Below are 16,288 nucleotides of genomic sequence, written 5' to 3' on the forward strand. Positions count from 1 at the left end.
GATAGGTCTGCTAATAAGGATTGCCTCTTTCTTTTGATAAGTTTGGATTAGAAAAGTTAAGTGTTTTTGGAGAATAGTCCTATAAAATTGTTAGGGATTTAATGCAGTAGAGAATTCTATCTTGGGTAGGAACAAAAATAGCATTCTCTATCCAGAAAAACATGTTCTGGTATTATAGTATATCAGTGTGTCCCTTAGGATTTTGCCTCCTAACAAGGAAACTATTTTTGTACCCAGGGGCTAAAGCACACATAATGATATCTATTCTATCACAGCACAGGGGATTTACTTGGGTAATTCCCACAAATGTTAATGAATGTTTTGTGTAAATATCCACACACATCAATATAAGAACAAACCAAATAATATGTAGTATAGTTGATTTTCTTCTCTTTACTGCAACATTTTTTAGTTTCATTCTTTTGTGGATTATAGGCCAGACCCGTTTCGGTATTGTAGCATCATTTTTGTAGACCAGACCAGGCATTTTGACTTCTTTCACAAAAGTCTACTATGGAAGTCCTGCGCCTCGTTTTCTATTCTTATATTAGGACATCCCAATAGCACCTCAAATGTGTTTTAGAGATTGTGTATTATTTGTGGAGATGAATGTTTGTATTAATGAGCATAAGGAAAACCTCATAGAAACTGTGTTCTTTGGAGTGGAGCCTTTGTATCAATGAGATATTCCCATCAATATTTAGGTAATTAGCATCTGAATCTGAAAAGAACTTGTTGCAAATTTCATTCAGAAGATCAAATTCAAACTCATTTTGATGAGCCCAGGCCTCAGAGTAAGAGTTCTGGGTTCTAGTTCTAGCTCTGATGCTAACTTCCATTTTGTCTTTGGGCAAATAATTTAAGCTTCACTTGAGTTTTGTCTTGGTAAATGAGAATAATGATGTCTACCTGCCTCTCCAGGGTGCTGTAAAGATTAATGTATATAAAGAGCTTTGAAGATGAAAACCTTCTCTTAAGTGCTACTGCTGCTTATTACTACTAACCACTTATTAGGTGCTTAACTCTTAACTTGAGCAAGGAGCCTCTATGGCTGTTCCACACAGTAAGCAGGGTCCATGAAGGAAGAGTGTGCTAAATGGACTTATAAATTAGACAGGCTGGATTATTTCATGCGGCGTGTTCTGTTTTTGTTTTGTAGCCCAACAGCAGTGGTCAAGTAGTAGGGAAAGTGCCCGGCCATTTCACTCCAGTTTTGGCACCCTCTCCCCATCACAGTGCAGTGCGACCTGTGACCCTGACCATGACAGATACTAAACCCATCACTACATCCACTGAAGGTGAGGCAGCTTCACCTACAGCAACCAGTAAGTATTTCTGTAGGAAATGAGAAATGTCCATCGAAGAAGGTTCAATTGGATTTCCAATCCAAGGTGGAAAACAAGGCAATTTTTCCAGTTACCTGATCAGATGGAGGTTTCTCATTTGTGGAACTAACAGGCTTGTGATTTGGCCATAATTGCTCTCCCTTAGCAAATTTTAGGCAGTACCTCATGTCATGTGAACCATCATTGTGACATCTTATCCAGTTTTTAATGGGGAGAAGCATATTTCTTTGAGAAAGTATCTAGTAGAAGAAAAAAAAAAAACTATAGTAAAACATGCCTGTTGGTTCAAGGTGAACATTGAACTAGCACTAAGTATCATAACTCAGCCTAGAAGGTTTTTTTTTCACCCCTAAGAAGTTAGATCATTGCTACTCAGTGAGCTTTCCTAGAGAAATTAAATCCCTTCACTAAAGCAGACTGAGTCAGTGCCACTGTAAGCAAATTGCATGTTTATACAACAAGAGCATAGTTACTTTTAGGAAAAAAACCCAACCCACACCCAATGTTGAGAACAGGAAAATGAATTTACATCCATTGTATTAGGTACACCCTTGTATTAGGCTACCTACACTTTCATTATCTGTCTTTTTGTTTTGTTTTGTTTGCTTTTTAACCCTTTGATTGCCTATCATGGTACATCAAACACCATATTGTTTAGCATGACTTTGGCTTTTGAAATGACAAAAAATATAGTTACTAAATTTATGTAACTCATAAATTTTATGACCACATGCTTGTTTTATTTTTCCATATGATTAACTCAGAAATAGTCAGCAAGCTCATTTTTAGCTCGTTCCATCTAGAACACTAATACTGCAGTAATATGGAGTTTATAGTCAGTGTTGTAGGAATCAGAGAGGATTCTATCTTTCAAGCAAAAGTTATGAATGTACTCTCCTGTAACTGCATATTTTCCTTAATTTCAAGGACTATCTTTTTTACCCCTAATCAGCTAATCCCAATGCTGTGGTAATTTCTACATGAAAATGCAGAGAAATCATTACACTACTGGCCCTCATTCCAGATGAGATAAAAGGACATCGTTTGAAAAGGCATCATTTGTCTCTTTTCTGTATTGACAATGGTGGAAGTTTTTTTTTTTTTTTTTTTTTTTTTTTTTTTTTTTGTAGCAAGCTGTAGGATTTTAAAGGAGCACCTCAAACATACATATGATTTAAATTTTGTCTCTCTGAACAACAGGACCCTAGAGTAGATAGTGAACAATATTGTGCTATATTTGGAAAATCATTAATGTTGATCGACCTATTTGTTGTACAGGTCCTACATTAGTGAGTACTTCCAGAAGTGTAAACAGTGAAGGGGGTCTAGTAAGACTTGGATATAATTTCTTACGTAGCCAAAGTTAGTTACAAAAATTATATTTATTAAAGCAACAGGACTTAAATTTTTAAATGCACATTTCTTTAATATCTATTCTATAGAATCTACATTCACAACAGAGGCATATGAAATATAAGTTCAAGGAGACCTTTAAAAGTTATGCATAATAATAGTGATGGTATCAAGGAACTAATGCCTAAATACATGATGCCAGAAACTTTTGCCCCAAACTAGTATATTCCATCATTCATAGTTACTTAACAGTTGTCATTTAAGTCTTGTTTATAGGTTATAACCAAATGAGATATAAATGGTTACTTTTGTTGTTTTGTTTTCAGCTGTATTGATGATTAGTTTAGTTCACATTGTCCATGTGACTGCTGACCATGAGGTCATCTGAATCAGCCATTAAAATGGCAAAAAAAAAAATATTGAATTGACTATGCTGTGATTCAGGGCTTTCTTGGTCCTATAAAAATGTCTGTATCTTTCTATTCCTTGCCATTAAAAAGAAAAACTTATATGTGTTTTTGTTTCTTTAAACAAAACCTTTATAATTCTTTGTTTCCAAAATCCAATGCCTACATAGAAATGAATTATTTCATTGATAATAACATTAGCAAAGTTACTGAAAATAAGGTATTTATGAAGAGTTCTTTCTGAATATTAAGGAGAAGAATAAAAACTATCCAAAAGTATATTGATGGTATCTTCAGGATAGGAAATCCCCCTGTTGTTTAACTTATTTTATCAGGAAACATTATGAATTCATGTGATGTGATTTGATTCTGACAGGGATAGATATCAGATCTCTAAATTCATAAATGTAGGTAACTCCTGAATGAGGAAGTTCCTTCTTCTGATGCAGGCTAGAATCTTCTCTGTAAGTTAAATATTAATGAGTTACCTGAAGCAATGTTAAGTGACTTGATCAGGGTGTCAAAACCAATATGTGATAGAGGAAAGCTCTAAGATTAGTACCCTATCCTCTAATCCATGGCATCTCTCTGATTCTGTTGATTCTATTAAATTTTAACCATAAATATTATTATAAATATATAGATATTATAAAAAATAGAATTTAGTCCCTAAATCAATCGTTAATAAAAATTCAATTGTGAAAAATAAAATGTTTCAATTTAAAAAATTTAAATAACTATATTGAAAATAAATTATCTTTGATTAAAACCTTTTAACTATGAATCATTATGTAACAGTTACGATAATAAAAATATTTCCTTATTGTGTTAATTCTGACATCGAAAAATATAGTTGCTCAGTGCTAGGAATATTAAGATACATTCATATTTTTCACCCTGAGAGCCTAAAAAAAACTTTAAGAAAAAGGGAAAATTGGCTGCAATATGTTCATTCTATACTATAAATATTTAGAGAGAAATATATGCAATACAACCAATTCAGGTAAGACATTATTCTAAGTATAAATTTGGGAATTTTTTCTTAGTAGTCAATATGTACATTAAATGTCTATGGGTCCTACCTTAAAAAAAAAAAAAGTGCCACAAACTTTCCTTCCTGGGAAAGCTTCAAGAAATTGACTTTTGTCCTGAAGAGGCTATGGAAAGTAATTACATTAAAATTACTTAAAGTCAAATTGCATTTAAAAATTCTGATGATTTTTGTGTGATGTATTGAGCTGTTTCATACAATCTGGCACAATAAAAGTTAATTCCCTTCTTCATGTATGTAATTATAGCAATCAGATTCCCTTTTCCTTTAAAGAAAAGCTTCTCATGCCATGTCTTCAAGCCCATCATGCTTAAATCCCATTACTAAAAGCTTTCATTTTTTCCTGAAAGATGCATAGTCATTTTTACATGTTTTAGTACCACAGAACACAATTGCAGGTAAAACATTTTTAGTTAGGATAATGAATCATTTCCTGAGGAGTATACCCAAATGAAGAAGAGAGCTCACAACAAACAATAGAGTTTGTCTTCCTGGAATGGATTTTTTTTTTTTTTAATGGTCAGTTGATTTGAATCATCATTTCTCTTCTACTGGTTGTTAAAGCAAAGTCAAACTAAGAGAAACATAGAGGCACCTTTTTTTTTTAAATTACAAATCCCACTTGTCTGGGTTTCTTATACATGGACAGGGTGTTCTTTCTGATAGTTCACGATTTTTATCTTTGTTTTTGTTCTTCCTTAATCAGCCTACACAGCCTCAGGCACATCTCAAGCCAATCGATATGTGGGACTAAGCCCAAGAGACCCATCCTTCCTACACCAGCAACAGGTGGGCAAGTTTCACATAGGTGTAATGATATAGCCAAGCTTTTGCAACAATACCTTTTTACATGCTGCCACTCAAATCTGGGATCAGAATGGGATTCTGCTGCATTTAATATTTTTCATGGGAAGACTAAGACAAAAAAATATTACTTCATATTCCAAAATGCTTTCTCCTTTTTTTTTTTTTTTTTTGTTTCATACTTCTAAACAAAATTCCTTATACTGGCACATGATCTGTTTCCATGTTTGGAATATATTGGATCAATAATTTGTAGTGGTTTGTTCAGGTTAAGTAAATTGTCTTGGCCAAATTCATATTTGCTTAACGCATTCAGAAAACAAACATGTTAAAATTATTTCAAAGACAATTAGAGCATAAGCAGTACAAATTTTGAGTTATTCATATTTTACAGATGTTAAAGTTTTCATTTTTATACTTTATTTGCAAAAGATGAGCTATGAAACCAAATTTTCAGTATAGTACATCTTCGTTCCTATTTTAATAAGTTTAAATTGGTTTTCTGATTTGAGACGTGATAAAAACACGTTTTTCCCCTGTTCTGCTTTTTTTACATCATTTATGTTTCAAGTAGCATTTTAAATTTCGCATCTCATTAATGCTGTAAATTTAATGCAAATGAAGTGTTTACCCAAACTGTGAAAATATACAGCCAGGATTAATGGTGGCTTATAAACAAATTAGCCACAGTCAAAAGCATGGGCCATATAAATACAGAAATCACACTTTGCCTAGTTATAATGTAACAGAAATAAAAATCAAACAAGTTAGAATTTAACTATATGATGTTTGTGTTTGTTGCTCTCAAATGTTGATAGCAAAACAGTTTGACATTGATAGCATTTGATATATTATTAGGGGAAAAGTGGAATATTTCAGAATGTCTCTGAAAGATAAATGCTTTTAACTTTCTTGAACACATCTCTCTGTGTGTAAATGTGTATATACACACAAACACACACATAAGCACATGAATGATTTGGTGCTCATGCCAACTATATTTTCAACTAGGCCTTCATTATCTATACTTGTTCTGACCTAGTTAAACTGTGTTACATATGGAATTCTCTAGTCCTGTACAGTTGAAGGCCAAGGTGGCAGACTGTATATATTAAAGGTCACCACATGCAGAGTTCAGAGAAAATAATAAAGATGAGAGTTTATTCAAGATATTTGACGTTTTGCCAGTTTGAAAGAAAAAAAAACAGTGAGAACTAAATGAAAACATCTGTACACAGTTATGAAAATACCAAATAATAATTAGTGGTTTTGTCAGCCATTGGCTTTTCAGCATAATTCTCTGGTATGTTGCTTTTTTTCACCTCTAAAATTGCTGTAATATGAAATGTGTTATAATTACTATAATATGGTTCTATTTGACAAATGTATGTGTTCATTGTATTTTTAAACATATGCAGGGTTTATAGATTTAAAAACTTGTTCTTTTCAAAATCACTTCACATATTTTCAGAAATACTTTTGTCATGGGATTTGCATTCTTTATTTGCAGTTAATTTTTGGAATTCATAATAGAGTGCCTCCACAGTTTCAACTTTTGCTCCCAAGCATATTTAGAACTTTGTTATACCAATTCAATGTATTTAGAATTATAAGTTATTCACATGCCAACCTAATTTCCTCAGTTTCCTTGTTGGCTGTGTTTATTACCTTTGATTCATATTGGAGTTTGACATGATTGTGATCAGATAACCAGTCCTCAATTAATCTTCAAGATATTCTCTTTTCTCATCTCTTCAGGATAAATTAGAAGAATTTAGGCATTATTTATTAGAATATCACCAAGCTGCAGAAACTCACCATTTTACTGTGAAATATTTAGCCTTAATTATTGATCTTCAAAACATATTTTCATCACAGACTACTCACATTGAGTGAGCATACTAAAATTAAGGATTTACAATATGGATAATATTTAGTTTAGTTAAATGTTATTGGTTTCCCTCATATGATGGTGGACGTAGTACTTTAAAGGGAGACTATGTGAGTTTCATCTCTATAATGTATTCAGTTTAATTTAAAATAGCATATAGATCATTTTATGTCCATGTAATAGGAAAAATTTGGTGCTGTTGCAAGCATTTCAGAAACTAAATTCATGAAAATTCATAAGCATGTAGAAAATGAGCTTCTTTATATTATTTATAAGTGTATGTTTAAAAAAGGCTCTAACTAATTAGGCCTTATTTTTAATCTTTTAACTTTTAAAAGTCTTAGAGATGAACTTGCAATGTTTATTATTTAATATGGAAAAAAAAGAAATACTTTAAATGATTTAATAGAATAAAGGTTATTTTTTTTCCTACAGCAGAAATGAGATTGATTTACTATGTTCTTTCATTACTTTACAAAGATTTAAAAAAAAAAAACGCTCTTCTAACAGCAGGTTCTAAATGCATTTGGTGTAAAGCACATCATGATGAATGAAAAAGAAAATCAAGGGGTACATGAAATAAAGGCAATCAATCATTTTATATTAGCTAGGAAAAATTCAAAATTAGAGAGCCAGTGGTTTTAGTCTCAGAGAGGTCTTTTAAACATTCACCATACCCTTTAATATACATTGACCCCTTAAGAATAAATATTGTCACAGGTACATTCTTTACTTCATTGCAGGGGGCTTGATGAAGATTTATCCTTTAAGGTTATGAAAAGTATTGACGCATATTATTGAGTGCTCTATTTTTACCTAAAAAAAAAACTATAATGTAGCCTACATAAATTATGGTTAACAATAAATTTAAGTTGGTTGGATACTTGTGACTCTCTTATAAATAATCTTTACAGACAATTATAGTTAGGCAGAACTATATCAATTTTTAACACCCAGAATGTCTGGGATTCTCGAATTGAGATAGGAAACACCACATCTAACACTAAATGCGAGCATATATCACCAGTAAGAGTAATATACTTACATTTTCATATTTAAATAGTTGAAAAATATGCTCTTAAAGATGTTAGCTTTTTACCTTGATAGGCACACATACATTAATTACAAGTCAGTGAAAATTCTCTTACAATGGTCATTGCCAATTGACGTTGATAGCTAATGGCCTTAAAATGCCAGGTATTTACAAGCTAGAAAAAAAAAATCACCAATTTCATTATAAATATGTAATTTGATTTCAGTCTAAAGAAAAAGTCACATAATTAGTAAAAATGCTTACACAGATGCATATGTATATAAATATGTTAGCAATTTGCTATTAAAAGTGATTTGTTCCATTTAAATGTAAAAGATAGCTAATGGCAAGTTGATTAGAACTCTTCTATAAAGTTTTTCTTCATCTTTTAACAAGTATTTGACTGTTAAGTATTGGAACCAGTCTGTCTCTAGGGTCATTGCTTAATTTAATGTGTTTTCTATTAAGCCTTGGTTTAAATCAAATCTTTCAATGAGAATTTCAATTGGAACTGTTTTCTTCTTAACTTTCCTTTTGGAAGATGGTGTGGTGGCTTGAAGAACTAATGGATACTGCTTTTGCAAACTGAACTCTTTTAGTCTCTGCTAAGAAATGTCTTTTTATGGTTTGGGAGTTTTCTGGAAGAGTGGAAGATCTACTGTCTCTGACTTCAAATCAGTTTGGCAACGCGTTCCTTTTCCTCTCTTCCTTAAATAGTTCATGAGCACATTCTGTTAATTTTAGCATGGAGAAACATTATTCTCCCAATAATGATTCCCTAAGTAAAGGGGAATGAAATAGCAAAATGGTATATTCAAAATAAAGTAATCATCTTAGAGTACAATTCAACTAAAATAGTGTTAATGGATAATTTGAGAGAAGTCACATAAATGAATGTGACCATTTATGAAACCGGTCTACTTCTTAATGAATCTGCTAAATGTAGGCCTTAAATCTTTTACATTGTAGACTTTTTAGTGACATCATAAAAATTCATCTAGCAAACTTGGTTATCTACATTAATTTTTAAGTCTCAAATCATTATTTAATCATAAATTCTTAATATTAGTCTTCCCCAATCTTGGGGTGGGGGAAACATAGATATATTTTATATTATTATAAGTTAGAATTAAAGACACTGAAGTAAAGAAGCTTCTTATTAAAAATAAAAAGTCACTTCTCCAAAATATCAGAAAACATTTATTTAATTTTCAATATAGCTTTGAGCTTTTGGATAGAGTATATGTGAAGTCACTTTTGACTTCCATGAAATGAAAAAATAAAACAAAGTAAACTTTAGTATGAAAACATATTAGTTTTCTCAGATATTCTTCTTATAACTGTGTGTGCTATCTAATATTATAATTAATGGCTGAGGGGCTATTGCTCATTTAAGATCCTTGCATCTCTTATCATAATTGCATGGATTTCACTAGTGCTTGGGTTTGGGCATGATACATTTGATGCATGATGATTAAGTGCTATGATCTCTTTCACTGGGCTAACTTACAAAGAAATTGTTGCAAAACAGTCAGATATATTCTTGAAATAAACCAAAAATAAAAGTTCTTTTCATTGAAGTTGCAATTTCCTATCCACAAAATGCATCCTTTTTCAGAAACAGGATAAATAGGAAGTTGATTTTTTTAGATGCATCACTTAGTTGTTAAATTCTTAGTGGAAATCCCCTTATGCCATTTATTGTGGAAAATGTAAACACAAATGACCACTCTAAACTGGGAGGAAGCAAGGAAGAGCTTGGAGTTTTAAAACTACTTGAATAGGTAGTATTATTACTTGAGGCAAGATATTGAAAAAAAAAAAAGGTTCCAAGTAGACTGTTAAACAGAACTTTTTCAGTAAAGTCAGGAAATAAGCTATCAACACTTGGTCTGTTCTTATTGTGTGTGTTATCATAATTGACAACTTGACGTAAAACCATCTCACATGACCACTAAGGAGGTATGCAAATGGATAAGAGGTCACTTTTCACATATACTTGCTGGAAAGGAAACACATTTAAAGGAAGTTCCAGTCAAAATAATGCCCTATGCATATGTTTAATATGGACTTTTCTTAAATTAAAAAAAAAAATCATGTCATTGCCTGCCTTTTATCATTCATTCATTTTCACATCTCTCTTTTGGGCTATAAGAGAATTATATAGACCAGTGGGCTCAACAGAGTCCATTCATTTCAGTTCAAAAGGAACTTGTATGAAGAACCTACTAGAGGTAAGATACCAGAGATAGAAAAACAAAAATTAAAGTAGCTCCTGGTTTTAAGTAAAACTAAAGCTGTATTTACTTTTTATGTTTTAAAAATATCATTGTTTTAGCTTGCTAATACCAAATCAATAAATGCTATGGCTACACACACACACACACACACACACACACATATATGTATATATATATATATCAAGGAATTTTATTTTCTAATGACCCAAGTTAAAAACTATAGGAGGATAAGGACATTTGTAAATATGTGTGTATGGATATACATATACATATACAAATACATACACATACACATACACATGAATTCACAATATATATGTATACATACATGCGTATATAAATAGGTGTATGTACATACATATGTGTACATGTACATACATGAATATGCATATAGATAGATAAATAGATAGATTATCTATCTATAGTCTTTAGGGGGGAAAAATCTTCTTGGAAGTAAAGAGAAGAGTAAATATGAAGAGACTGAATGAGGAAGAAAACTACTTTCCTGAGAGGAGATCTCTGTTCTTTTTAGTTTCAACTCTGTGGCAGAACCTTTCTTGATCTTTGAACTCAAGTCTCAGTTTTCTTAACAAGAGGTCTCCAGAAAACCAGAATATAGTCCCTTGAATTAAGAATGTCAATCTCAATTTTTTGAATAGCCTTAAAATTTTTTTCCACTTTTATGCCACTCCTTTTTTTATGATCCATCAGTAACATTTGTTGAGGCTTTGTGATTATAAAGGCTCATTTAGCATCATCCTTTTGACACAGTTCAATCTAGCTTGAGTGCTTTATGGAAGGGGAATTTTGAAATGACTCTAAAGGTGTTCTAGAAGTCTTTCAGATGTTGTAATCTTGTGCTATAGAAACTAGACTGAACTAGGAATCCAAGTTCTAATTCTGACTTTGCCTCTCACTTGCTATTTGACCATAAACAATCCACTTCCCTTTCCCATACCTCAATTTTTACATCCAAAATGAAAGAATTAGATTAGATGAACCCCAAGATCCCTTCTACTCTGTCAGTGGTTCAATAAAACCTCAATACTCCTTTCTTTATCCCTTCTGAGAAGACTGTGCTTTTATTAGAACCTTATTCAAATTAACCCAGTCTACTTTCAGAAACCATTTAAATTTATCTAGGACATTAAATATATAATTCATTAAAATTTCTGCTCTTTTGAAGGATTTAGTTAAAACTCTTAGATAGAGATTCTTTGCAAAGTCAAAAATTGAGGATATTTGGAGGAAGTTATATACTCCCTCTCTGCCCCCACCCTCACCAGAATCACAGAATCTTAAAGTTGGAAAGGAATTTAAATTATCTAGTCTACTCTATAACAGGGATCTTTCAGTTTTAGGTTTAGGAGCTTCTAGTGATCTCCCGATCTCCCAAAGTAACCCATTCTACTATGATGTAGCTCTGTGAGGAAGCTTTCCTTAAATAGAACTGAAATTTGCTTCTGTATCTCCCTATTATTCCTAGTACTGTACTCTGAAGGTAAACAGACTAATTTAAACTATTTTTCCTTTTGATGATTCTTCAGATAATGAAAAATAGATATTTCTTCACACCTTAGCCTGCTTTTCAGGTTAAACATTCTAAGTTCCTTCAACAAATCATCTTATAGAACGCTCTCAATGTCCTTTTCCAACTTGGTTATTCTCTCCTAAAAACATGGAAATTTCCAAAAGCTTTTTTAAAGTGTGGGGAGTCATAAGTAAATACTCGCACTCTAGATTTGATCTGGATAGGACTCAACATAGAGGAAATAATCATCTTCCTTTCCTGGACACTGCGACTCTCTAAATGCAGCCTACGACAATATTTGCTTTTTGGCTACTGTGTGGGCCTCTGCAGGCTATACCTCAAAGAAGTATAATATTTGTAGAACATGTCATTTATGTATTTGACCAATAATCATTAACTGTCTATGAATGAATAGATTTTGCTTGGATTGACAGTTCTACTTTATTGACTCTTAAGTTTTTAAATGAGATTTTCACTAGAGGATGTTAGTATGATTGACCCTGCCAATTTGCAAAAGAATAGTAATAAAGAATCACACTTATAAGATCTTTAATGCTTACAAAACATTTTCTTTACAACAATCCTAGGAAGAAGGTAATGCATATATTATCACCCCCATCTACAAATGTGGAAACTAAGACTCACATTCATAAAGCAACTTTCTCATAGTAATGTGTCTAGAGCTGGGACTCAAATTCAAGTCTGTAAACTCTAAATCCAGTGTACTACATTAAGCTTTTTCAGTGTGAAAGAATCTAGTGTGCTTGTGTTTACTTCTTTGATTCCAGGGCTATTGTTTAGCACCTTTTTTTTCTTATACCACAAGAGCCCTTATAAATAAAAGGATGCTCTGGGCTAACTAGTCAGTCTATTGAGAAGCATTGCTGCAGGTTGTTGATAGCTATTTCCAGAACTTCTACAATCAGACACATCCATATAGACACCCATAGAAATTGTATCTTAATTGTAGGTACACAGACAGGCTAACTCTCACTTCATTTTCCCCAAACTTTTTCTGTCATAAAAACCCCATCCTTGTTTTGTAATCAGACACATCCATATAGACACCCATAGAAATTGAATCTTAATTGTAGGTACACAGACAGGCTAATTCTCTCTTCATTTTCCCCAAACTTTTTCTGTCATATAGACCCCATCCTTGTTCTACAATCAGACATCCATATAGACACCCATAGATATTGAATCTTAATTGTAGGTACACAGATAGGCTAACTCTCCCTTCATTTTCCCTGAACTTTTTCTGAGATAAAGACCCCATCCTTGTTCTTTGACCCAGTTTTATGTGAACTATGTGAGAATATCTTCTGTAGAGATTCAAATATTCTCTAATGCTTAGTTGGGTCCATTTAGATGTAACTATTTCAATATTTTTTCCTTTTATGCCAGGTCTTTAATTTTGGGAATCTTTATCAAATTTGAGAGATGAATTTTGTGCTATTTTCTGGACAAAATTGTATTTAAATAATTGCTTTAATTTTCCTGTAGAACGTAGTGAAATATATAGCATCCCCAAAATGAAGTAATGGAAATACTGTGTGTGCATGTTTGTGTGTGTATAGATATTTTCATAAGAGTTCCTATGAATTAGAACTCATGTCACAGAAGAAGGAATTCACTAAATTTCACAAGTCAAATTCTCAAATTGTCCTGAAATTTGATAATTTTAATTTGTTGATATTTGTCAAAACATAATTTCCAGCTTTTATGAGAGGGAAAAAGCTATCATATTTAGGATAAAAGTTAAAATTATTTACTTTTCCTTAAAATTTGTGTCTAAATATGTTTCAGGAAAATGACTTTTTAAAATTCTATTTAAATTCTATTATGTTTAGCTTTCTGATAGACTAATTTTAAAAAAATGAATAGAACTAAAAACTTCCCCCATTATCATACATGATCCACTGGAGATTAGTTATTAAGCCCAGGAGAAAATAAATGTTATACACTCATTATGATTTTGGTAATGTCACACATAGCTAATAGATACTATTCTTTAAAAGAATATAAAGCTCATGCTCAAAAGACCCTAGTTGCTGAAACATCCATGACTGTCAAGGATTATTTTGGCTAATAAAATCCTGGATAGTTTGATAAGAGAACAAACTACTGATATGACAAACTTTTATGGAATTATATTTCCTGTCATATCAGTTATTTCCCCTGCTTTTTGTTCCTTCAGATCAAAATGTTTATTACTATTAAATTCAAACCCCTTAATGACATTTCCCATTCAGTTAACCAAGCTAGATTAGATTATAAGAATCTGACTTGGGAAGAACTGCAGAGACCATCAAATCTAAACCATACCTGAATAAGATTCCAACAGTGGTTCTCAATCTTGTTTGCTTAAAGACCTCCAGTGAGGAAGGGTCCACTACTTTCCCAAAACTTCCCATTCTACTTTTAAAAACATGGAAATGCTAGAAAAAAAATTTCCCTAATTTAATCCATTGTTACTCTTAATTGTATCCTCTGGGGCTGACAAGAACAGTTCCATAATACTATCCTTCTTTTGTCTTGAAGACAGCTATCATTGTCCTACCAATGCCCTATCCCCTGAGTCTTCTTTTGAGTAAACACCTTCAAGTTCCTTCTTCTCATCCCTATATGTTATGATCTTGAAAGAGGAAGGGAACTGTTCCCTTTAAGATTATCACTCGGAGATGGTGTTTCCTTTGTTCAGGATCTCCCAGGCTCCAAGGAGTCCAGACAGAACCCAAACCTTTCTGGATAAGAGAATCAACTCCCATAGAAATTCTAAATTCTCATTCAATTGAGGAATCCTGATCTGATCTGTCCCAGCCCCAACCTGGTCTGACCAGCTCAGGCTGTCCCAATCCGCACCAAGATACCCAACATAACAACTTCCTTCAACTAAGGTCTTTATAGATAGACCTAGATAGCTCATTCAACTGCCAGGACCATTCTGTCCACTGAGAAAGCATTCTCAGTGACAAAACTCCATTTTCCACTAAAAACTGATTTCTATACAACAATAAACTTTCATTTTGCAACTAATAATTCAGGAATCAGTGAATTCTTTCATTCTAAACCTTCTACTGATTTAAAGGGGATTCTTAACAACTCTTTTATTGCCATTAATCTCTTGACTACCAGGAATTGAGACCACTCAAACCGCATCAGTCATGAATCTCTAGATCTTTTTATCAATTTCCTTTATAAAATCTTTTGCCCATAGTTGAAGAGAAAATTTCAGATGTTATTTGATCCAATCAAAAGTACAGCATTTTCTCCTCTATCATTCTGGAAACTCTTATTCTCTTAAATATTCTGGTGATTTCAGTACTTTATCTTCTTTTTTTTCTTTGTCTTTCCATCAAATCATATTAATGTCTTCTACTAATTTTACTTGAGATCCTCAATCTTTTTTTTTTTTTTCAAACTGCTGTTTAGCCAACCCATCCCCATTTTATCTTTAGGAAGTATATTTTGATCAAGTATAAGATCAAAGTTTAAAGGGATTTTAGAGGCTATCCAGTTCAACTGTCCTTTTTTCTGGATGAGAAAATTGAGGCCCAGAGAAATGATATGATTTGCTCAACATCATTCAAAATCCAAGTAACAAAACCAAAATCCAAATTCAGGTCTTGTTACTCCAAGTCCAGACATTTTATACTATTAAATTTCAGCTTATTAGGTTTGGTACAAAATCCTAAACTACCAAGATCTTTTTTGGATTCTTACTTAATTATCTAGTACATTGACTATTCCTTCTAGCTATTGTCATTCAATGCAATTCAATGCAAACATTTATGAAGTATCTACTATGTACAAAGTTATATGCTAAGTGCTTGGAAAACAAAGACATAAATGAAGTGGCCCCTATAGTAGACCATATGATAAACATGTCACCTTTACCTTTAGCATTGATAAACAGTACTAGACAAAACTGATACACTCCACTAGATATCTCCTTCCATAATGAAATCCCCATCATTACTTGTTGGACTTAGCCATTCTTCCACATCCATATTCTCTTGATTGTCTAGCCTACATGTATCTGTCTTCTTCATAAGAATGGAGAGACTTTATCAAACACTTTCTTAAATATATATATGAAGTGAGATTAGTCTGGCATGATCTGGTCTTTTTGCTGATCTATGCTGATTCTCTGAAATCATTTCTTCCCTAACTATTCACTAACTACCTCTTTAATAATACTTTTAAGATTTTTTCCTAGAAATTGAAGTCAAGTTTACTGTTTGACAGTTTTTAGACTCTTCTTTCTTCCCTTTTATGAAAATCAAGACATCACTTTTTTTTTCTAGTTACAGAATCTCTCCCAAAGATCAGCAGTGATGATTCAATAATCATATCTACCAGGTTTTTTGTTTTTTTTTCTTTTTTTAGCACTCTTGGGTTTGTGTGTTTGTGACCCATTAGCTATTTTTGCTCTTTTCTAGTTATTCTATCAGAGAAAAAACTTGTGATGTAGCCTTCTCTTTACTATTCACCTTGGTCAAAGAATAGTACTATCCTTTTCTTAATCCACTTCTAATTTAGCATATAGTTAAACCAACCCCTTTTGATGGTCTTATCATTCTTTGCCAGCCTCAGTTCATTCTGAGCTTTAGAAATCTAAGTTGGTCT

At 32.4% G+C, this 16,288-nt stretch overlaps 1 protein-coding gene across 5 annotated transcripts in view; it reads left to right on the top strand.

The window, feature by feature from the left end:
• Nucleotides 1-16,288, top strand: part of NFIB (nuclear factor I B) — a 267,392-nt gene that overhangs the window by 229,112 nt on the left and 21,992 nt on the right. For 2 of the 5 annotated variants that reach the window (XM_023497947.2, XM_031947144.1), the window contains exons 9-10: nucleotides 1,160-1,325; nucleotides 4,864-4,946. The exons of 1 other annotated variant lie outside the window; for it this stretch is intronic. In XM_023497947.2, the coding sequence (XP_023353715.1) occupies nucleotides 1,160-1,325; nucleotides 4,864-4,946 (249 nt within the window). The remainder of the gene's footprint in view (nucleotides 1-1,159; nucleotides 1,326-4,863; nucleotides 4,947-16,288) is intronic. 2 more of the 5 variants (XM_031947108.1, XM_031947195.1) reach the window with 1 other exon arrangement.

This window comes from Sarcophilus harrisii, chromosome 1 (genome assembly GCF_902635505.1).
Source record: "Sarcophilus harrisii chromosome 1, mSarHar1.11, whole genome shotgun sequence".
NCBI classification, from domain to species: Eukaryota; Metazoa; Chordata; class Mammalia; order Dasyuromorphia; family Dasyuridae; genus Sarcophilus; species Sarcophilus harrisii.